We start from the raw sequence: 24744 nt of genomic DNA, 5'->3' as shown, positions 1-24744 counted from the left end.
TCAGTCTCTAGTGCTTTTCAAAAAAATCAAAATCAAACCTTCAGTGCATATGTAGGCAGATATAAAGTACATCCTGTGATGTCTGCTTTAACACAAAAACACTAAAGAGTTCGAATAAATATGTTTTTTTTCCAGGAGCATGAACCAAAAATTTTACCCACATATGAAAAAGAGAGCAACAAATTTTCACATGAAAACTTCAGCCACTCATGGTTCAGCAGTTTTGAGCTACTCCACTCTTTCCATGAATAAGTGTAAATTTTAAATACACACCTATGCCATATTCCTATGGCAAGGAACTCCCTACTTAAGTGCATATTTTATGAAGATGTATGAAATCTGCTCTTATATTCTATGAGTTTTGCTGCCCTCACGCAGTCACCTGTGTTTCCTATGCGCACGAAGCCTGAACAATCAGCTCATATTTGTATTTTCCATGCTGTTTACGATTTTGCAGACCTCTCTTGCCTAAAATTGTCTTTTCCAGGTCAAAAAGCACAGAACTAAGAAAAAAATCTTAATGTATGTAACTTTTCATTTTGTAGAAGCTGTAAAATACATTTGATTACTCTTTTTCTCCTTCTCTGAATCTTCAGTTCTTCTGAATTCTTTCAGAGGGAACTAGAGCTGCATATCCCTGACAAGATGCAGTCAAACTCACATGCATGCACACACACATGCATGCACACACTTATCCAATGACATAGGTATGTTCTTTCTTCATTTCCTAATTATTTTAACATTGGCTTACTTTTTAACTCTCCATTGAGCACTGACCCAGTATTTACCTGTATCTGTGTACTCTAGTGCCAGAAATTAATTCCTGCAATGAAATAACCAGCTAGAAGCCCATCATTTTTTATGTCCATACAACATGGTTTGTTCCTACGAGCTGCACTTAATCTACATCAAATCTGACCTGCCATTCACTGATCATTCTCAATTACTCTCCCAAGATTCTCCTGCAACTTCTCAGAGACACATCTGCATTACCAGGAATAATGTGGTGTCATTAGCAATTTTTTTCACCTCGTTCTTCACAGACTTTTCCATATTGTCTGTAAATATGTTGATTATATGGCTTTTGGCCCAGATTATTATGGGGTTCTAATGGTGAGCACTCTCTCTGCATAAAAACTAGTCATTAATTCCTAACTTACATTTCTTATCTTTAACCAAATTTCATATTCATATAAAGAGTTTTTCTGTGTCAAAAGAGATTAGTTTCTTTAAAGCCTGGTGGAACTTGCTGAGACTTTCAGTAATTAAAACCACATTAACTAGATTTCACTTGTCCATGTGTTAGTTGGTTTGTTGCAGGGATCTCCAAGAGATCTCCCTTTACAAAAGAAATTTTATATATCTTCCAAGTACATTCCTCTTATCTATTCTTTATTGCAATTTCAACTAGTTTACCCCTGATGTCCCACATGTTCCTGGATGGCACCAAACTAAATGTTGGCATCAAATCTGCCTTTTTTTTCCTGCTCTTACCTCAGTAGGTAAGATGTGTGGCTTTACAGCTTTGATTAGTCCTGACAACTTGTTGCTCTTTAACTTCTCTGTTTTTTTTCCACAATCTGTTTTCCTGGAATTTCAGTTTGATACAATCAAAACCCCTGCAAAGAAGGTTTCTAGACCAAAAAGTCCAGTTCCTTCCTCAGTCAACACAGTTGCAAAAAGATTTTTCTTTACTGTCACAGACTGATCTCCAAGCATGTCTTTTGCACTCTGGTCATCCACTAGCACTTCAGACTCCCTGGCAGACTTTCTTCCCTTGATGTTTTTAGAAGAACTTTATTGCTCATATTCTTAATATGATTCTCTTTGTGAAGACAAGCCAAAAGGTTAATCTGACAGGGTAAGTACATTAAAGTTCTAGTATAAAACTGAAATTCAAATTGTCCCTTTGAAATTCTAAGATGAGAACTGTCAGCTCCTGCAAAAGTATGTTGAAGGTCTAAAGACTGAAATTCAGAGAATATCACTTATGCAAACCAAATAAGGACAGCAAGCAAGGACTTACCAGGCATTGCTGCATCCCAATGTGTGAAGGTGATGGGTTCACCATTGACCCACCTGAAAGTGCCTTGATCTTCCATATTGGAGAGACCAAGCCAGTAATATTTCTCAGGCCTCAGTCCAACCAGACTGGTCAAATAGGCTTGTTCATACCTACAAAGAGGATCATAATAAACAAAATAATTGACCCAGATTGTATTTAATCTAATCTGATGATGAATTCCTTTCTTCTTTTGCATGGCAGAATGAAAGATGGACACTTTTTTGTGTTTTTGTTTCAAATTGCAATAGAGGGCCTTGCGATAAAATTCTGACACTATATAAATTATCAAACAAACATGAGACTTTTCAGTTTAGCTGTAATTTAGATAATTTGTTATTTGACATTGTGTTAGAGTCTAGAAGTAACTGAAGAATATTTTAGAACATACAACCTTTATCTAGTTAAAAGACGAGGAAAATTTATTTTCATACCTACTTTCAACTGTGGCTAAGTAACCTTCTTCCCCTTCACAGGTTTTGTTTGCTTCTAAAAATGTTGCATGTACATATCCAATAAAATAGCAGAAGGATCTGTATCTTCTCCAGCCCTGCAACATGATTAAAAGAACTTTACCTGAGTTTTCGACAATTGTGATACCACGCATTGTTGGGAGCTATACAACTTAGAAATGAAGTAATTGAAGTAAAATTACAGATTCCTTCTAAGTAGTTTCTATAAATGTCTTAATAAAGCTGAAAAGAACTGAAATCTGATGGTAAAGTTTAATGACTTGACCTCCACATAATTCTAGATGATTCTCAGAAAAAGTCTCTATTTGATATGGAAAATTAATGTTCCAGTCTTAAATACTTACTTTTTTGCAACTTGTATCAGTGGTTTCCTTTTCTCTAACTGTTAAAGATACAGGTTTTCTTTTACAAATATAACCAGCTTTTCTCTCACAGACATAGTCTGCCCAATAGCCATCCTAGGTAGCAGGAAAAAAAGAAAGAAAGAGATAAGGGGGTTCATTTTAAAAGAACTATTCACTTTATTTCTCCTCCAACTTTTAAAATAGATATTTTCCCCTTATGCAGTCCCCCTAGTTGTGCATCTCCTTACAATGAAATGACAGGACAGATTACAGTAGTACAGCTTTTCCTAGGGGTGGCCAGAGTTTCCAGGCTCAAATATAAGGTGAATATTTTCACCTGCCCCTTGATGAGCACACAATCTTCTGGCCTGTTCTCTGTGGTGGATGGCTCTCCCAGATGCCATTTCGTGTATGTCACAGAGGTACCATCACTCCATTCAAAATACATTTGCACCTTATTATCATTTAGTCCAATCCATAACTTGTCTGTTGGCCCTAAAACATGTAAACATAGAAGTAGAAAAGATCTCTTAGGTCAGTCATTGAATCTTTTCCCAGCATCCTCAAGCTGGGAACATAATCCCTTTCACAAATATATGGAGACAGATTTATTTAGTGGACTGCATGCTTCTTTTATAAGATAAAATTTTCATATGCATATTGGAATAAATACAGTGCATGTAGGAAACCTAGATTGTAGTGAAGTTCTTGCTCTTCACAATTTTCTATCATCTTACCATTGTATATAAGCCTTAAAATAGTAATTTTCCCACTGCTGTGAGGAAGAGAAGCAAAATTTATTTAATTCAGTGCAAGTTTTTAGGTTCTGTGGTCAGATTTTTAAATACTGTTATATTTAACCTGGCATATGAATCTTTTACATTTCTCTCAGCAAATCAAGAAAAGCTCAGAAGCACTCTAAGCCAAGCTTTTAAGTCCTAGGTCATTTCTGTAGCTAAAAAGAGAAAAAAGAAATTCTAGTACTATCCAAAACTCTGAGGCAGAAAGTCCTCATCAACTGTTCACATCAACTGTTCGAAGCTGTTCACATTTAGAGCAGAGGCTGGTCTAGATGAACCTTTGAGGTCCCTTTCAGCCTAAGTCATGGTCTGATTTTACGTATTCTTACTGAAAAAGCAACCAAAATGAAAAGACAGTTGGACAGACAAGAAGGACTAGATACAACAGGCAAATAAAAAGAGAGAAAAAGAGAGAAGGATAGACAGAGACACATAGTAGATAGATAAGAGATTTTTTTAAAAAAAAAAAAAAAAAGCAGGTTATTCACAATTTCCCCAGCAAAAATCATAAGAAACAAAAAGTTTCTCCCAATGGAAACTTCTTGTGAGGATGATTGGACCCTAATCAGATAAATTACCCCTGCTGAAGAAAGACTTTTTTCTGTCTTGACCATCTTCCACTCTGTTATGGTTAATTAGGGCTTTTACTATTTCTAACCATAAAAAAAAAAAAAAAGGCAGACCAGTTAACAGGGACAAAATGTAGCAACATGTCCACAGACTCTTCATACTTATTAGATATCTGGAAGTATATAATAAAATCAAGGTGACAGTTTAGATCCAGTGACCTGAGTATGGCTCTTCAGAAAGCCCAACCAATTTCACAGCTGGCTGCCTGGAAATCACCTTGGCTAGCTTTGCTGATCCCATCGACTTGACAATTTACCAATGTAAAGAGTTAATCTTCCTTTAATAGGTTTCTTCCATCACTTTTGCAGAGACCCATGAACTTGCTGATCTGGGTGACAGAGAAGATCCAGGGAATGATTTAGAGCCCCATGGCAAGTACCCAAAGTGCACAGACAGCCGGGCACCTGTGTTATTTTCTTTCCAAGTGGAGACAATATTTAAAAACCTTTTTGCTGAGAAAGTTTCTTACTGGGATGACTGATACTCTTCTGCACTCATACAAGGCAAAATTCTAACAGCCAATTGGTGTTTCATGCATGTGGACATATAGACAGGAGGCCCCCTGGAAATACTCACTGTACCCAAGCTGAGACACTACGAAGTTGTGTTCTTCAAGGTTATGGATACTGGCCAGGTTGCCCTTTTCCTTTTGACAGGCGGTCAGACCTTCTTTCCATGCTTTGGTCTCCCTGAAGATCTTGTAACAATGATTTACGTATGGTACCCATCCATCTGGGCAACTAATGGACCCAAAGCTGCCTGGAAACAAATGTCAGTGTTGGAGAGCAATTTAAATGCAATGCAAAGGAAATAGCACTGATACTATTTTCATTCATTCTGTGCAAAAGCTATAATACTAACAATTTTCTTTGAAAATACTCAATAGAATGAGACAATGGATACAAAATGCATTAAGCATAAACACAGTTCCAAAGTTGGTATTTTTAACTTGGAAAATGAAGAACTGCAAATAGAGATATTATTTAATAAAAGTTACAAGGATCTTACACATTCAAGTGGCTTTTATAAATACAATTACTTCAGTATCTATTTTTCATTAAACGATCAGAAATTATCAGCAGCTAACACAAAATGCTTACAACTTCTCAAAATAGAACAGAATAATGATAGAGTGAAAACCATCGCGATAGGGAACATTGACAGACAGGAGAAGCTCTTTGTCTTTTACTTGCTTCATTCTGAGTGTTGTGGGACTGGAGATCTGGTCTACAAAGGGTAAAAGCAAAACAGATAAACAAAAAGAGAAGCAGGTCTCCTAGGAAAATTCTGTTTGAAAATAGTTTTTCATTCCAATTAAGTTATCTTTCTTCGTCACACAGAATGCCATACAACCTCAGAACAGCAGGTTCTATTTTTAATTATCAGCACATATGAACATACCTGGGGGAACCAAGGTGACATTTCTTCTTTTACAAATGTAGCCAAGTTTCTGATTACATTCCCAGTTTTGCCATTTAGCTTTTGTTTCAGGATTCAAGACTGCACAAATTTTTCCAGGTTCTGGAGAGGGATTTCCTTTGGGAAAGATACAAAAGGTACAACAAAACAGTGAACTCTCCTAAACATCAAGTAGAGCTCTAAACTGAAAAACGGATAGGAGAAATCATTCCTGGCTGAAGTGACATCCCAAACACTATGTCCTTCCCAGCTTTTGAGAGAACTGGGATCTCCAGTAGTGGAATATCTGCATGTAAATATAGTATAATTTAAATGGATATGAACATTTAACTCATTCATACTTCTGACTTTTAATATTGCTTATGTTGCCATAAGCCAGAAATGGAAGACAGTATGTCTATGTCAAGGGCAATTTTGCTTTCAAAGATAACATTTTAACAATACAAAAAGTTTCTGGTTTATATTCATCAGCTCCCAACAGCTCAAATATATATAGTTCTGGTGGCTTAATGCTAAAGTTCTACTTCAATAGTTATCCAAATAATCTGTGGAATTTAAACCCATATTTGATCTATGGACACTTTGGAAATAAGGAATCAAAGAATGTCATATTTACCTGGAGCCCAGTTTAAATACCGTAAAGGACTGCCTCCAATCCACTCCCATCCACTCCTTAAATCCAGTCTGTTAAGGCCAATCCACAGTGCAGAATCTGTATTTTCTGTTAGTGCTAAATAAACAAAATAAATAAGTAATTCTATGAATCTCTTTTTTATAAGCAACAGTCACAAATAATGTCTCTAGGAAGTTTGTTGCAATTCTTCCTTAATTAAAATACCACATATATCTTTAGACACAGAGACATTTGATAAACAGATCTATGGCAAAACTTTTATTAATATAAAACACAAAAAAATCCCTCTTAGTGTTCATGTGATCTATTGCAAAATGAACACATGAGAAATAAAAAAACAAATTCAAGGTGGAATTTATATTGTAAAATAGCCTAAATTCTCTAGTAGCACTAGAATTATTCTAGCAGAATTATTTCTATTGGAAATATCTACATAGTTTAAGTGTAAATGCTCATACTAAAGCTTGTAGAAGTGAAATTCATCATTAAGATATCAAGAGGCCTGCTATTCCTCCAAAAACACATGGATAGGTAGAAACATAATTTAGCAGTCTAAGAATAACAGATATATTCATCAAATAACTAAAAAATGACATGTTAAATTGCTTATGAGAGAAAATATCTTTTATTTGTCACAAAGTATTTTTTTCTTTTAGCAATAGTTTGTGACCAATAGTGAAATTTTCATTTATTTTTTCATAAAATATTTTTCTCTTTAAAAAAAACAATGAACTTCAATATAAAGTGCTTCTAAAAACAAGACTGGAATGTTACACTTCGAGAATTTCGAGAAGTTCAGCTCGGTACTTTCACTGAATTCTGTTTAAAATTTTCAGTGATTTTGATATAAATTTACAACACAGAGTAGATTTTGTTCCTTCATATTTAGGCACACAGACTGTGATGATACACGGAAAATATCCTAGATGCTAGTCAGGTTTGGGCTTATTTCCTCACCCTTAAGGTGTATTTGTTCATGAAAGTCAGTGATACTTAGTAGTTCTGCATTTTGTTGCTGGCAGCTTTTCCTTGCTTGATGCCATGTGAGAGCTGATTCCAAGTTTATCTGGTAGTGGACATTTGTTAAAAGATCGGTAGTCCAAGTGGTGTCTTGATCTGTGGGGAAAATAATTATTTTGTGTGGTAGCTATAACTAGATCAAAGAAATATGGCAGGTTCTTGTTATACATGACATTCTCACTAAATGTCCCTGTGCTAGTCTTTCCAGCTGAACTGAATTGAAAATGTTATGAGCAGGATGGCAAAATATAAAGCTAAAGCCTGTAAATTCCCAACATGTCTGGAAAATACTGCTTCCTGTTGAGTGAAGCTATGACGATTGATAATTCAGGAATTACTATGACTCTGCGAGGCAAGGGATTGTATAGAAAAAAATTGTTGAATGGAGTACTTCACCAGAAATCCTAAATGAAATCTATGAAATCACACTCAGCACCTCCTCTTTCTGGACAACAGTCTGGGCATTGCAATGTTACTTGTGCACATGACACTCCTTCACATTATTTTTTTTCCCCTTGATCTGCTGTAAACCTATGTATGTTCAGTAAAGTATGACACAAAACTGAATCGAGTATTTCATTATTTACAAAAGCCAATATGAAGTCAAATTAAAAGTACAGCTGAGAGTTGGGATTGGCTTTCAAAAGATTAGAAAATAGGTAATTGATCTTATTTCTCATGCTATTTACACTCAGGCTGTTATGGCTAGATGYCTTCATAAGAATCTTCAAAGCCTTTGACTATGGTTTTAAATCATGCCAAAAACATTATGAAAGAAGTGGAGTAACAAGGCATTTCAATAATAAAAGATGTAATATTTAAGGAGAGCAATGAGAAGGAAGATACAGGAGAAGTGAGAAATGTCAGGAAGAGTCTCCAAGACCTAGAAAGCAAAGCTCACTTGGAATAATGCCATCAAGGAACATGGAGAGGGAAGTAACCACAGAAAAGGAAGACAATTTCTAAAAAGTGTTCAAAGTAGTAGAGAAATGTCAGTGGTGGGAGGCAGTTGTCTGGAAGGGCAGAAAGGCTGCTGTGCGAATGATGTGTGGAGAGCTTAACAGGATGGATAAAAGGAAATATTCCATTTCAAGTCAAAAAAAAAAATCCACATGGGATTCATTCTGTCTGAAAGGTTAACCTCGCTGTTAATTTTACTATAGAACTCATTCTTTTACCCATATACATCCCAGTGGGAGTATCCCAGAAAAGAGTTGCACAATGGTGGCAGAATATATCCTTTTGGGGAAAGAGTAAACAACTCAGAATTATTGTGCTGTTCAGCAACACCACCACAGTTTRGGAGAACTGCATTTTATTTTACTCTAATCACATTGTTCTCCACATCTTTCTGCAACATGTTGCATTATTGCCTTGTGTAGAACACTGCAGGATGGGGCAAAACTACATCCTGTAAATGATACCTCCTATACTGATGGTTTACTAGTGCTGGTTTGCCAACAACACATTGAGATTAGATTGTTCTCACATTGTGKGAGAACTTACCCTTTAATGGGCAGAATCCATATCGCTGGTCTGTGTCATAGTCTGCGGTTGTCCCACACCAGAGCCAGCCGTCTGTCCTGCCAGCATCTGTGCACTCCGAGTACCACTGCTTGTTGTACATGAAGGGGAATACACACGGTGCCCCAAAAGCATTTCCTAGTAATGTAAAGGTCTCTGAGAAAATAAAGACAGCACAGAAAAAAATAATTTCATATAAATTGTGCAAAATGTGAAATCTGTGCTAATGAGTGACTTGCACTTTGAACTTCCATGTTACTTCTCTCATTGCCCTAGCTAACTCATTTCAGTATTTTTTCAAGCTTATGTTGACCAASTATTTTATAAAGCAGTGTTACTATGGTGTAAAGTAATATCTTATAGCTGACCTCTACAACCAGATTTTTGTTCTAACCAAGATACTTTCAGCAACTGTTACTAAAACCCCACAGCTTTACCTTAAAGTACTGCTATTTTAAATAATTTAAATAATTAAATAATTTAAATAATTTTAAATAATTTAAATAATTTAAATAATTTAAATAATTTAAATGATTTCACATTTACAGAATTACAAAATAGCATTGCCTTTCACATATAAAGGAGCAGCCTCCATAGGCAGGACTATAAGATCAATATTGCAAATATCCTAAAGGACAGCTTTCAGAACATTTGTTTTGGATGTGAGAAAGCATTCTGAAAGAATCAGATTCCATCTAATCACAAAGGAAAAGTGCATCAGTAATAATAATTATCTGTGGTCATCCTCAAGGGATGAATTAGAAAAGCCAGATCTCACCTATGGTGTTACTTCTAGCCCTCTCCCTGTTTGCCCACATTTTCCCACTTAACTGAGGTTGTAATTTTGTCCTTATGCTGTTGTATACAATAGTCCTCCTGATTTACACTACTAGCAGTGTACTAACATATCATGGTAGGCAATAGTTTCTATACAGAGTACTTATGCTAGTCATAAAAATGAAATCAAATTCAAGGCTAACTCTCTTAGCATCTTCATTTTTAAAACCCCGATGTTCACTGAAAGAATTACAATGTTCAAAGACTCCAAAACTACTTCACAAGAAAAGGAAAAAAAAAGCAAAGGATGAAAGAATCAATTTTCATTAAGTACCTTCATATCCATGGGAGCATAAAACATCTGTAGTTCCATAGATTTTCCAATTATTCTTTGTACTCAGTCCCTTTCTTAGCATGACATTGTCATGTTCTCTGTTGCCTGGCCTAAAAAACAAATCTTCTCCTTGGATTGCAAGAAAGCTCTCGTTTCTGCAGTCCCACCACTGGAGCTCACTTGTTTGGTTGCACGGATGCAGGGTGATCACAGCTTGGTCCTCCTTTGAAAGCACACCCAAGCATAGCTTCAGTTTCACACTCATAAGCTGGTGATCGGTGATCCACCTGAATTGCTGTAATTCATTGTCTTGATGACAAGTAGCAGTTCTAACTGACTGAGTAATAGAAGCCTGAAGGCAGAGCTTGTTCGCTGTATTGTAAATTAGAAATATTTTGATGTCTGTGGAACAAAATAATGCAAAGTATATTATTGATATGTACTGTACACATATTAAACACGAGACATGATGATTCTACTTCCTTTTCACATAATCAAAGATTAGTCAGATATAAAGATGATGTTTTTGAATACAGTCAAATATAGTTTCACTTCTATTAATGAAAAAACAATCAGGTAGACTGTAGGTTGTGTCCATTATTATGTGTCACCACATTGTGATTTAGTGGCGGCCTGCAACATCAGCAGAGCTAAGTACAGCTTGTGGGATTGATTTATACTAGTCATGAGAACTCTCTCAACCTCGTTGTTATAATCATTAGCTAATTTCCAATGTGTCCTCAGATKCTTGACCTTGTAGACCTCTGAACTCTGCAAATTTTTCTGACCTTGCAAGATCTTACTCGTCTCCTGGCRGGTTGCAGCCAACTTTTCTAAGCTGTTTGCCTTCTCCCTCCAAAATTCAGATTTCCCTTTCTTTTTACTATATAAATCTGGGTGAAGAACACTGGGTTCACTGACCTTGCTGGCCTATAAAACCTGAAGCATCTATATGAATCAGAGTTATGTCTAACCGGGCATGAAAATGTTGAAATCACTTTAATTGATAATATACAGCACACTGAAATGAACTATTCTGCTATTCTGTTCCTGCAGCAATACAATGAGCAGCTGAAAAAAACCTCAGAAACTCCTCTGGGACTATCTATAATGAACTGCTCTACTCAGTAAATACAGAGCCGAAAGGATTTACCCTTTAACATACGAGTCTTCAAAAGATATCTATTTAACATCTAAAGCTGAAGTGTAGCTAAAAAGATAGTAATAATATTGTCAGTGTAGTTCTACAATAACTTTTCCATACTTAATCCGACTTTATCTCACACAGAGTTTTCTTCATCAACCTCATCARCATCAGTGAATTCAGCATCTGTTCAAAACCATATGAACAGAATGAAAATAGTCCTTTTGGTAAGCACTGAGTCTCTCTGAGCTACACAACCATCAGCTGTGAACATCTTAACACCCTTCAAATCCTGTGTCTTACAACCCCTGAGATTTTCTTGCCTGGTTTTACTAATCAGAACCCAGACACCAACAAGTCAAAAATCAGAATACAGATTTTTTTTAAAAAAATATATGTTTTATTATTATTATTATTTTAAATCTATGTTCTGATTTTTGTCTTATGATTTTGTTAGTTCTGATCCTCTGGGTTATATGAAATAATAATGGCACTATAAATCTATATGAAAAAAAGTGAATAAGAATTCAGTCTTTGCTTCCTTCTGTAATAATTTCTCTCTTCTGCTAGATCCTGCCCTTGCCTGTTGCCCTCCTTTAGGAGATTCCCCATCTGTGTGTCTCAAACTAATAACACATAGTCTGGCATCACCACAGAATCATAAAGCCATGTCAGATGTCACGAGACATAGAAGTACTTCCATGCACAGCTTTACGGGGAGAAGCAGGAGGCACTTACCTGCCAGCTGCAAAGCACCACGAAGGAGAGAGAGGACAAGCAAGAGCCTGGAGGGTGTCATTGCAAATGCTTCATTCTTTGCTTCCTTTCCCCAAAAGGTGAGTGGTGAGAGTTACTGTCATTAAAGACCCTCAGAAGAGAGGACGGTGCCTCGTCCTTCTCAGTTTCAAACCCTGGGTAGATAGAAAGCTCTGAGTGCTAAATAAGGAAATATTCTGTCACATGTCATATTTTGAAATAACAGGACCACACAGCACAAATTTTGCCTTTGGAAATAAATGGCTTTAAATAGAGGGCAAATGGTGCTGCCTGAGGAAGGCAGGTGCCACASATACATTTATATACAGGTGTATATATATGTATAACAGGCAGGTGTTATATTTGAACACCTTTCTGCTATCACTCCTGAAGCATGGGGGGAACTTGTGGGATCAAACAAGCAGCGAAACATAAAAGGTRGAAACTCAGTCTCAGCTTTCAAATCTTACACTCTAATGAGACAACTCAGTGAGACATCACCAGGAAAAATGTTGGTCTCATGTTGAGTGAGATAAGAGTCAATTTTAGAGGAGCTGAATTTCAGGGAATTCGCTCTGCAGGGCACTAGAAATACTCTTTTCCTCCTAAATGAGTTTCCTAAGCCTTCTACTGACCTTCACCGTATTCACTTCATTCTGTATAAATGCAACTGGAAGACTAACAGCCCAAACTACATAGAAAAAGGCTCATTTTAAAATCAGTACCATTTATCTTGCCAAGTAGGTAAATCTTGTCAGACAGTAGTCCCAAGTGACAGCCACAATTTCACAGAAAGCTGTGTGTCTCTTCTTAAGCAGATTACATAGCAAGTACTCACAGGTTTTGCATATTTGTAAACACAGAGATGGAAATAAAATAGGAACTGCAGTTATCTCCAGACCCCTATAGACTACAGACTGGTCCCTATAGCTCCAAAAAGGCTTGACTATAATAGAATATTTTTACCATATAAATATTTTTTTGTCGTTTAAAAATAATGGTCAATGGAATAATAAGTCTTGCTGTGAAAATATTATTTGAGGTGCATTAAGAGATTTGTTCTGAACCTGTAGTAAAAATATGATGRCGAGGACACCTGGCATCAGGTCCTGTTTACTGCCACAATGACAGCATTCCTAAAGTACAGGACTTGTTCCTGCTCGGCTGCTCAGCAGAAAGAGAGGGCAAAAAAAGAATCAGCTCCTCAAGAATGTTTACAAGATTAAAATAAAAAGGAGAAATGAGAGCTTTCACAAAACAAGGAACTGCTAGGTACAGATGTTAGGAAGTTAAGGACAAAATGAGTGCAATTTTCTTTTCAGATCATGACAAAATATGCTAACAAAGACTATAAAGTCAACTTTTTTTTTTTCTGGAATAGGCATTTCTAGACTTTTTTTTTTTCTGAAACCTTTTAATCAGCTGCCAATCATCTCACCTGAAAGAGCAAAAGTTTTCTTCAGTGTAAATTAAGCTGGAAGCATTTCTGAGATTGACAGCATTTCTATATCAGTGTGGCCCATTTATGTGTAAATATATTGTCATTAAATTTATRTATTTATATATCAGGAATTTTTAAACTCTTCTTTTATTCTGCAGTTTGTACAAGATGCCAAAATGATTCCACTCTCTTATGGCTTAGACACTGTGCCGTGTTAAAATGTAAGAAGGAAACCATCCTTCTATTTTGCCCTCCTCCTTGAATCACATCAGAGCCAGCCACAGTCTGCCAGGAAACCAAACATAGATTCTTGAAGAAAAAAAACAAATATTTCACAGAAATACCTTTTAAAACTGTCCTTTTGTGCCAAATCCTSAATAGTTAGCTCAAGAAGTTATATTTTTCAGTATAGAGGTTGGTGGGATTCTAGCAAGGGGGCTAGGTACTATCTGCATCCACAGCACAACTTTTCATGCAGGCAGAAAAAGGCATCAATTTAAAGCGGCTCTAATTAGCAGCAGTTCAAGCAATAAGAGCCACCAGCACCACTAAGCACACAGGTCAAAATCAGAACACAGGGAAATATTTCTATGGACTGAAAACACCGAGGCTGTGCAATTTGTTTGCTTTATTTTGCACATTTCTGGTGAAAGTAATCATCTGGTGAAAGCACTGTTAGCAGCAAATGGATTTCAACATAACTTTAAGTAAAAGAAAAACATCTCTCAGTTTCTACACTTTATTGCTATTCGTGGTAGGAAGTGTTAAATTAACTAAATAAAAAATTTCAAATGTCAACAAGATCTTTTTGRTAATGAAAAGCCAATTATCATACAATTGGCATATACAGTCTACAAAGATGATCTGAATAGTTCTGATGGGATGAGTAATTTGCCCCATATGTTCTGGTCTGTATCATAATAGGAGAACACAATGCAATTAGTAATAAAAATCAACCGTATTGCTTTGGTATCTAGAATGTGCTCAAAAAAATACAAAAAAATAAGACATGAGATCTATAAATATAACTAAAAAAAAAGGAAAACATAACCCAAAGAAAGTAGAGCTTCATAATTTAATGGGAAATGATTAATGAGAATGAGTAAGGTAAAGAAGTCATAGCCATAACAAGTTTTCATTACTTCAGTCTTCACTAAAAAGTGAATGGCAACAGAAGACTAACAGTGTTAATTAYACTGAGAAAGAACAGAAACTATAACTAGGAAAGGATACATACTGAAATTAAATCAGCTTTGCCTTATGTGCTTCACATGGAAGCTTATGCCTTATGTCCTTAACATAATATTCACAATGGAAGACTGAAAAAAAAATCAGACATTAACTCCAAATCATTTACAATAATCAGCAAAAATGATGCAAGGTGCATGAAGTYTTAGAATAATGGAAAAGGGAGTTTTGTGTATCTAAACCAGATTTAACAACAAATTAAGTATATATTAAGAAGGAAAATGAGTATTGGCCTAAAATCAGTAAAAATATTGTGAGAAATATGTCTGATATGATAGGTTTGTTAATTGCCTTCTTAGCTAATAGGCTGATTTTCTTAGCAGTCATCAGAAAGCTAGCAGACTTAACATACATTTTATGCTTTTACAGCAAGAATACACAAGGCATAAACATCAAACACTTTATTGCAYAGTTCAATAACATTTTACTGAAGTAAGAATATTAACAATTTTTTATCCTTCTTATAACTCATAGGTTTGGCATTTAAATAGCAAAAATTAATGAGTTCATCTGTGGAGGAGTGAGGAAACATGTTTCAGAGCAAGAAGTTCCTTTATCCCAGAGGATTATCTCATTTCTATATTCCCTTTGAAGTAGTGTAAGGTGGCATACTCCATAAAATGCTTTGAGTAACATATTTTATTGACTGAGTGCACATTTGCAGCCCATTCAGCAGTGACAATAGGGCAGAGGCAGCCCCTGGACTGTTTGCCTCTTTAAGCATCCAGCAGCATCAGTGAACCTGATTTCAGAAACAGTACGGACAGTAAGGAAACTGGAGGCTAGAATATCATTTTTTGCCTACCCATACTCCAAATTAACATATCAAAGTGTAGCATTGTCAATTCATTATTCCAATCATAGAAACTATATGCGTTTTTCTGTGCCAGAGGTCCCACCCTTATCTCTGCTGTGCAAACTACACCACTCTTCACTATTTATACCTCTTAGGAATCTATCATCTTCATATAACAATCAGCTTTCAATAGAGAGAGAAGATTTTTTCAAGTACCAATAATGTCAAACTATTTATTTTTCTCCTTTAAAAGAAATAAATGATTTTGGAAAGATGCAGAAGAATTACATGAGCTGCAAGGAGATGCTGGTGGAATCTATTCCAAAAGAGGGCAGGCTGGAGCAGGACATGATAACAAACTGCCAAGATTAAAAACATCACTAAGTGGAAGAAGGTCATAAATTACTTACATATCCAATAGGGAAAGGACAAGAAATATGGGAAGAGAAACAATGGAATCATTTTAGCAAGAGAGAACCGGGTTAGATAACAGGGGGAAAAAAAAAAAAAAAAAAAAAACGTCTTCATAGTCGAATTATTTGGACAGATTATTTAGTGAGAGAGTTTTTTTAAAGGCAACATAGGAAAGAAGCAGCTGTGAGAAATCAACAACTTGTCTCTCTTGACCACTGCACGGTCTTCAGTTTCCAGTTTACCACTGCTTACAATTCTTCTGTCCCTTACAGAGCACACATCACCACAGCTACTTTCTTTGCCACAATTCATAATAAATACCTTGACTTAAAAATATCTTACTGCACCATGCCTTGAATCCTTCTGCAATATTCCCACCTTCCCACTTGTGTGCCCTACCCAGTATGCTTTACCTTAACTGAAGGAGCAMAGGCTCAATTGAAAAAGCAAGTGCATTTGGAGGAAAATAAAACTCAACCACCATTGTGACATGTGAGAGAAGTGGTGAAGCATTTTCCTCAAGGAGAAGAGACATTCTAGGTTGGGTTCACTGGCAGCCCAAGTCAGCCTACTTGCTGGTTGCGATGGCCTCTCTACTGCCCTGCACCTGGCTATGCTGTCCTGTTCATCCTCTGGGATCCTCAAATCAGGCTGCTTCCATACGAATCTGTTTTCACGCACTAAACCATCAGAAATGGTCCTTTCTTAACATGTCACCTTGACTCACAACAAGGTGGGGGAGTCAGGGCTGAAGACCTCTCGTAGGTTGACCCCACAACATCAGTCACACGCTCACATGGACAAGTGAGACTTARTCAAGCTTTTCTTGGAGAGACAAAGCAACCAATTGCTTGAAAACTTCCCATATTTTGCACTATTGTAATGTGTTAAAATAAATTAACATGCTAAACTGAGAGAGTAAACTGTCTCTCTGAAGTGATCATCATCCTGAGAGAAGTCAGAGGGAGCAGGAGGAGCTCAGGAAGCCCTCGTACCATCCCCATAGATGCTGCATCCCGGAATGCAGCGTCTGAGAGGACTGTACATGTCATGGTTGCAGGCATCATTGGTCCAAGCGACCTGGACATATTTGATCCTCATTATTCTCCATAACTACTTCTTATTACCAGAACCTCTGTAATGATTGCGATTAAAAAAAAARCTCCAGCTTTTCTTCCTGGATATCAGCATATAGTTATAAAAATAACTGGAAAAAAAAATGTTGTTCTTTATATTATCTCTATGACGAGTCACTGTTTTCTTCCTTCGCTTTATCAGCGTTTCCTTCCTTATAAAAAATACACAATTTTTTYCTGGAAAGAAATGATCCAGAATATTTACCATTTACCAAATACTTCAATATTTAACACATTTCTAATCCTCTCCTTAGGTGAACAATCCTCAATATTTAAGTGCAGCATCTGAATTGGATATTTAAGAAAAACTTACTGAAATGGGAAGGTTGGCAGAGAAGATACATTTCAGATTATTTCCCTTTTCCATTCCCCATGGATTGGTGGGGTTCAGAACATTATTTTAAACATGGGTCACAAGCATATGTGACACTTCTGAAAAGGCCTTAATGTTAACTCCACAGAACTAGAACGAGGCCATGCAGCCCAGCAGGTTAAGCAACATCAGCTGCTGMTGATGATGAKGAGGAGGATGAACCCAGGTGGTTCATGCCCTGACCTTTCTGTCAGTCTTCTACAGGGACGAGAGATTTGTAGCTACTGAATTTTCTTTATACTATCCTACATGGACGATGGTGAAGTTCTACCCCTAGTCACACGCCTGGCAATTACAATTGCTTTAAACTTATTTTTGAAAGAGGAAGGAAGTTTCATAATCAACAGCACAGAGGCAGATGGAGATAGCAATCATCCACAAGGACAGTTACCAAAGACTCTTTTAACTACAGAAATGTAATCAAAATCTGTGCAGCTGAGTTCTTCTGAGTAGTTGCACACAAGAATTCCTATAGAGCAGAAGAACCTCTTTGAGATGCCCTAAGGTCTGCTTTTAATCTCAGATAGTTTCCATATTTCTTTGTTATGAAGGTCATCTAAGTCTATTGCAGCTCTTCCAGGCACAGTTTCAGCACTGTAGTCTCATTGTAATGCAGTTTATTCTTCTATTATTTCTTTGGGGGCAGTTGAATTCATAACTCTATCCGAGAAGGAGTTGGCTTGCCTAAAACTCAGTCACCAGTTCAATACTCTCAGCTCTACCTACCCCTGAAGCTACTGCCTTACTTTGCCTGGGCATTCCCTGGGCATGCAGCTTGGATAATGCCCATGTGTGCAGAATTACCTGTTTTACAGAAACACTCATCTAACTTTTGTCTAAAGCAATCCACCCTTAGGCAGACAAGCACCAGAGCTGCACTGAAGACCCTGAAAAGAGCTACTGAGGTGCGGGTTACTGTCGGAATTTATGGCCCTGATGATGCATGCTTGCGGGACAAGTTTTGCTGTTTATCTGGTACAGTGTTGGCTTAATGCAAACCACACGTGCTGCAAGGAGCTGGGGCCGGTTGCCAGTTCTGCTTTATGCCACTGACAGGCCATAAGCACTCAAAATAGCTGCCCTCTTTCTTCTCTTTCTGTCTCATGTACTCCCTGTTGCAGAGACACAAAAAAGAGGCGTGGAGAGTGTCCCTACCAAGATAAGCCAGGTATGGCATTTAGGGAACCCCTGAAAGAARGTGTAGATTCAACTCCTTTTATCCCCTCTTGGTCTTTACACACACCTCARTCGTTGCAAACAAGACAGGCAGAAAATCTGCAAGCACTGCTGGCATTATTCAATAGTCTTAAAATATCAGCAGACCAGGTCCCAGACCACTGAAGACATCTGATGTTTTCATAGTGCTTTCTAAAGAAGGAGGCAATCGCCTAGCAAAAAAGGACAAAGCTGTTCTCAAGAGAGCTTCAGCAGATGTTCAAATGGCAGGAGCGGGAGAAGCCCCCAGGTATATCTCCAGCTCTCCAAGCTTGTCATGGCCACTCACTTTTCTTCACAATCTGTATCAGGAATGCTAAAACACACTATTTATGTGTGTTTTACTAAACTAAATGTGTGTTATGTGTGTTAAGCTAAACCTTTCTTTGGCATCTGTAACTTTGAGAAGTGGTGCTTAATCTGGACATTCGAGATTGRGAGACTGGATTTCACCTACTGATGTCAGTAGTTTGGGCAATTAATTACTATAGAAGAAAAACACTGGTTACTTTGCCCTAGTAAGCAAAATATAGCAATTTCTTCACTAAAACACAGATGGAGAAAGAGGAAGCCTAAGAACTTGCAAAGCTGAGTCTTGCCATTCCTATCTCTGTGACTACAGAAGGTCAGGAGGAAGGGGAAGTGAAAAATAATTAAGAATGTAGGAACAAACTGTGCATAGAAACATCCGTTTGACTGGCAACTGTGAAATAAGCTGGTGGTCTCCAGACAGATTTCAATGGACAAAATCAGATCCTCTGTCTAAGAAAATTCAGTGCACAAATTTTCAACATTCAGGAAAAGTTAAAGGTCAGTGTTTCTATTCCAAGCTTAACCTGTTGCAACATATCAGGTCCTCCTCCCCGCCAAGCAAATCAGAAATCCCATTTACACACTTACACAGAAGTAGAGTGTTCTAGGGTCTAACTGATGCCTATAAAAATGGTTTCCACTCCTCGCAAAGAAGACCTTGTTTTACAGCACATAGCACTCAAAAGTGCTTAAATACAGAACTGAGAGGGAAAAAAAATCTCTAAAAAAATGGTAAGCCTTGGTCCAAATTTCAGACTCAAGTCACAGACACTCCTCAGCTACAAGCTAATCAAAGGTTGCATCCTCTGCAGCAGATGTCACAATTTCTTCAGTTAATGTCTATGAGTTTGGCTCATGCCTACATTTGTAGTAATTTTTCTTCTTTTTTTTTTCTTTTTTCAATAGCAACACAGTCTATCAAACTTAAGTCTATTCAGGAAACCTTGCCTASAGAATACATTTTCTTTGTTATTTTACAAGAGGCAGTGTTGCTGCATTCATGAACATAATTCTTCATATCAAAGTGTATGTATGCATTGGTTAAAGCATGTTTTTCCATTTCAGTAATCTTTATCAGCCTCTTCACTAGGAGCCACATAAACAACTGAAGATGAGCAAACATATACAAGATGAGTTCCTACACCATGAGCACTGATTATTTAACTTCTGCACAACATTGTACAATGCAATAGTATGGATTACATATCAAAACTGAATATGTTATTTGGATTCTGAGACATTCCCATGCATTATCTTTATCTCTTACGCACACATTTTTTGTTTTTCTTTTTTAGAAAAAAAAAAAAGTTAACTTTCTTAGTCTTAATACTTCGGAAACTTGCTGGAGCCCTTTGAGAGACAAAATATTCCATGAGCTGATGAACTGACAAAAGACAAAGGTTCAGTCTGGAACAAATACACTGAATGCAATGCACTATCTAGCCATTAATAAGTCTCTATGAATTCTTTTTCTTATTGCATAAAGTGGTCACTTCACTTTTACTGCACACTGAAAATAGTCAGGGGAGCATTTACTGTATAGTTACTAAAGTGTTGTAAAATAAAAACCAAAATTATTTGTGAAGTATTTTCTATATACAGATAAATACATCACCTTTGGCATAGGAAATGCTTGAGCTGCAAGTGACAGGAGGAACATCTAAGGAGCTGCCACTTGAGGTTAGGCAGCTTCTTTTGGACATCACCAGAGACAGGGCTAGATCGACCTTTATCTCACCAACTATAGCTGCTCTTAAGCTGTGGTACAACCTWAATTTACTGGCTTAATTTAAGTAGACAGCTCTGTCCAGGCTTTTGCAAAGACCAGTTAGGGTTCTGCACGGCCAGCGTGGGAAGGAATGACTCACAGGTGACAGGTCCAACATGTGCTTTCCATCAGCCATTCCTGCGTTCCTTGCCACTTCAGGGCACTGTGCAGATAAAACTGCCCATTTTCAAAGGCTTGAGTAAAATTTAGACTTTTTGACTTTTACTTTGGAGAATGAGATGATCTGTTTCTGTGGATTCTTTCAACTGAATTTAAAACAAAATAAATGACATAACTGGTTTTGACAATAACAGAATTCTACACCTAAGTTTCAACTGTATAAAAAATGTGCTACATTAAAGTTATTTTCATTATATGCTATTTTCTAAGAATCAAAAATCTCCCAGTTGCTTTAATTACTTATTTAATAAGTACTTTAAAGAATGCTGGAAGGTACCAAAAATTGTGAAAGCATAAAATAAGCAAGGAAAGTATTCACTTAACAGAAAAYAGTTCACAGAATATGCTTGGCTCTTGTGATTCTTTAGCTGAATATGAATAACTTTCATACAACAGCTATGGATTTCCTTCCTTTTTATGTCATTCTTAGCTTCCTCATTCTTTTACAATTCCTTCCTTATTTTGTGTCATTATGCTAAGTTTTTATATCACTAAATTTCTCATCTTAATGAAGTAAGTATAATGCAGTCATATTTTAGTGGCAAAACGATTTCCCCTTCATTTTCAATACAAGGCAGGGTGAAATCGTTTCACTGTTACATGCTCTAGATGTAGCTGCATTGACAAATAATTAGTCARGAAGTGAGATGGTTTCTTTTATTCCAGATATGTGATCTTTGCAATGTGTGAAGGTTGCACTTTTTTGTTTTCCCATTTCCTTTAAAAAAAAGGTTGCAAGCAAACAGATTTTACTCTGAACAGTTCCTAAACTTTTATTGTTTTCAGATGGTTTATTAGGACAGAGTACATAGCAAAARGTGCCTTTAACAGAATCTTGTTTTGAGACAACCTAAGAACCACCACCAGCAACTGCCCAAAAAATTACTACCACCAAGAGATAATGCTGCTGTTCCCACCATCTGGTTATAAACAGCAGTTTTCATACAATATGAGGTGCAAGAGATATCCTTCAGGGGATGAGGGACATCTAATTAATCCTTATTATTCTTATACCCTCCTCTTTGCAGCTAATTCCCTCACCATTTCCTCTGCTGATTCATTTCCTCTTCACTTTTATATTCCCCATTTTTCTTACTTTCTCCTTGTGAGTAGACCCCAAGTTGGCCAAATCCAGCAACTGGAATTATCTTCCCGTTTTCCTCAAGCTGAGCACATCCCACAACATCAAAAGGGTTTTCATTTTCTAACAGGCCATTTTCTTAGAACAGAAACAAAGRCACATTTATGTGATGCAGAAAATTTCTATCTGTTGAGAAAAGCTAGATTAAAAAATAGGGTTGAAAGCAAATCTCTTCCCTTTCCATGGCTGTAGCTTCTTGTATTGCTTCAGTGGCTTCTTGAATTGCAAAACCTCCATACATATAGTTCCTTCATATTTCTGGTAGAAACCTCCTCCTTTCCACCACCCCTGAGGCTTCTTCAGGAGTCTGATTCCTGTTCTTTTTCAGTGCAATCTCATTGCTTTTAAGGAAGAAGCCATCTCCTCTAGAAGGTGCTGCTCAGTGCAGGACTTTGGGAGGGCAAAATGAAGAGCCATATCGGCTTCTTCCCAGAGACCACAGAGCCTCAGCAAAGGCCACAGAGAACCTTAGCAAAGACCACAGAGCTCCCACACAAATCAGGAACGAACCCACAGATGTTCTGTGCTCTCTGCCACCTCTCCTTTCTCACACACTTTCCTGAGGCTGAATGTGCTGCTGGGCTTCTGGGGCTCCAGTGTGTTTTACCTGCTTTGTTGTCCTGTCTCTGCCAAGATGGCACTTCTGAGGCCCTGCTGTGCAACTCCCAACAAGGGCAACCACATCCCATTTAAAAGTCATCTAAGCAACACCAATGAATTATACGCTTGCATGTACGTTCCTAACTTTTGCCTGTTAAGGAGAATTATGCCAACTAGTTCTAAATGTAGCTGAGGCGAATTTCATCTATCCATCTAAATCAAGAGTCTGGACAAGAATGAAATATTGACAATAATGCTTGCACTGTGTGCGTTCCCCTGAGATGAGAGGTACTTTTCTTGCCAGAAGAATGGCAAAACATATTCTTAAATGCTTTAGCTATCATTATTCAATGGAGAGTAAATGAAAGGTTGAGCTCTGCCTAATGTCACAGAAAGGAGAAAACTGGAGATGTCAAATAAGGACACAGCTGAGAAGAGAGAAAATTGAACCCTAACTTTTCCTGTCCAGTGACATCAGGACAACTTTTAGCTTACAGAGCAGTTCAAACTTTTCCTATTGACACCAGAAAATCTAGCTTCTGCACACTGGAATCTGCTCGGAGGACACCAGTTCATTTCACAACTATGTCTGTCTATTCTATTTATACCTTTCTTACATTTTGTTCCAAATTATTCTTCACTTTGTTCCAAATTATGCTTCACATCCTATTTTAATCATCTATTTTCAGAGATGTAAATGGCAAAATTAAACATATTCATAAACTTCTTTTCAGATCCCTACTTTAGGCAAGGAACTAACTGCTGCTAATATTTTCTTTGCCATTTCAGGTTGTTGATATCGATCCTACCATCAAATTTCTCTGTAAATTAGTATTCTTTGAAAAGAGGGGAATGGTCCATCCTCCTCCGTACATCTCTGCCACAACTGTGTCACCTTCTGATGGTGACTTCTTCCACAGAGAAGAACTTCCCTAAGTCGAGTTACTGCTTTATACTCAGTAAGAAGTTCCAGCTAAGAATTTACTGTTCTTTCTGCCATGTGGCAATTGTAGCTTACAGATATAAAGCAGTGAAATTTTGAGAAAAGTCTAGACATTCTCTCTCAAATGCCCTAATATAAGGGCAGATAAGGATCTGAGAAACTAAGTCTCCACATTCTATATATATAGTAGGAGGCATTTTACAAATGGTATTATGCTGCACATAAAGCCCAAATCTATATGAAAACTGGACAGTAAGCTATGCTGCAGCACATGGTATTGTAGCCTAAATGTGCAAGTGCCTCCATGCTTTTAAAAGCTTGCTTTTTGATGCTGAAGTTCCCCTTTATCTGTTTCTTGCTATGTGCTCTAACACTTCAGTATGGCAAATCATGGCAGTCCAGCWTTTATCTCATACCTTAAGTATAGTCAGTGCACTTAAAATAGGCAGTCCTATATCTGTCTTGTCTGAGGAGCACTCTTGGAGTAGGTCTATAAGCTACGGTATGAAATACAACAACAGCCWCCATTTTCTTTAGAAATGCACCTTCAAGACAGGGAGCGGTGCCATGCGGTGGTGCCAACACTCACTCTGCTGCAGGCTCTGAAGGCTTAGAAGCAAGACTAGATATTTTCTTATCTTCTTGCAGTGAGCATTTTGATTAAATCAAAGGAAATACAGATTGTACCCCTGGACCAAAAGGCTGTTGGTATAGAAAGGCAGCTTTAATACTAGAAATAATTTTTATCAGCTGCAGAAAAGTTCTGGAATAATTAGGGCTTAATTGAATAAGGATTAAGTACAAAACATTACAATTGTGAAGGCATCATCCCTTGCAGGAGTGCAAAGTAGAGACAGCTGCCTAGGCAGGTAATTCTTTGGAAAGAAATATCAAATCAAAAGAATAGCATAGAACAAAAATTTTAAGAAAAGCATCAAGGCAGGATGCACAAACCAAGTTTGTTGAAAATTCTCCTTTCACATACAGGATATCAAACTGGGAGGGAAATGCAGGTAACAGGTATTGCTAATAACAAAATTTCTTTTTTTTTTTTTTTAACTCACTCAGCTGCTTTTACTGATAGAATCAAGCTCTTTTAATTAATAGCAGAAAACTACTCACAACACATATTCTCTTTTTTTCACTCACACAGTTCACTCTTGCACACACTCATCCATAGTTACCTGGTTGTACAACACTTGGAAGCAAATCCTAACTATACACGCAGGCACAGAGGCTTAGACTGATGCTCCACTGGCT

General features: G+C 37.1%; 1 protein-coding gene across 1 annotated transcript in view; it reads right to left on the bottom strand.

Moving 5' to 3' along the window:
* The window catches only part of LOC112947381 (macrophage mannose receptor 1-like), a 33424-nt gene extending 21358 nt beyond the window's left edge, over positions 1 to 12066 (bottom strand). Inside the window, exons 1-11 of the mRNA XM_026039461.1 lie at positions 11900 to 12066; positions 10018 to 10419; positions 8889 to 9062; positions 7320 to 7478; positions 6345 to 6458; positions 5711 to 5845; positions 4886 to 5068; positions 3217 to 3374; positions 2880 to 2993; positions 2497 to 2612; positions 2027 to 2175 (exon numbers count right to left, since the gene is read on the bottom strand). Of these exons, the coding sequence (XP_025895246.1) occupies positions 2027 to 2175; positions 2497 to 2612; positions 2880 to 2993; positions 3217 to 3374; positions 4886 to 5068; positions 5711 to 5845; positions 6345 to 6458; positions 7320 to 7478; positions 8889 to 9062; positions 10018 to 10419; positions 11900 to 11960 (1765 nt within the window). The 5' untranslated portion in view covers positions 11961 to 12066. The remainder of the gene's footprint in view (positions 1 to 2026; positions 2176 to 2496; positions 2613 to 2879; positions 2994 to 3216; positions 3375 to 4885; positions 5069 to 5710; positions 5846 to 6344; positions 6459 to 7319; positions 7479 to 8888; positions 9063 to 10017; positions 10420 to 11899) is intronic.
* Positions 12067 to 24744: the final 12678 nt, after the last annotated feature.

This window comes from Nothoprocta perdicaria, unplaced genomic scaffold (genome assembly GCF_003342845.1).
Source record: "Nothoprocta perdicaria isolate Ctin4 unplaced genomic scaffold, notPer1 scaffold_23, whole genome shotgun sequence".
Classification (NCBI taxonomy): Eukaryota; Metazoa; Chordata; class Aves; order Tinamiformes; family Tinamidae; genus Nothoprocta; species Nothoprocta perdicaria.
The sequence above is the reverse complement of the archived record's forward strand: the minus strand, read 5'-3'. Positions and strand labels throughout refer to the sequence as shown.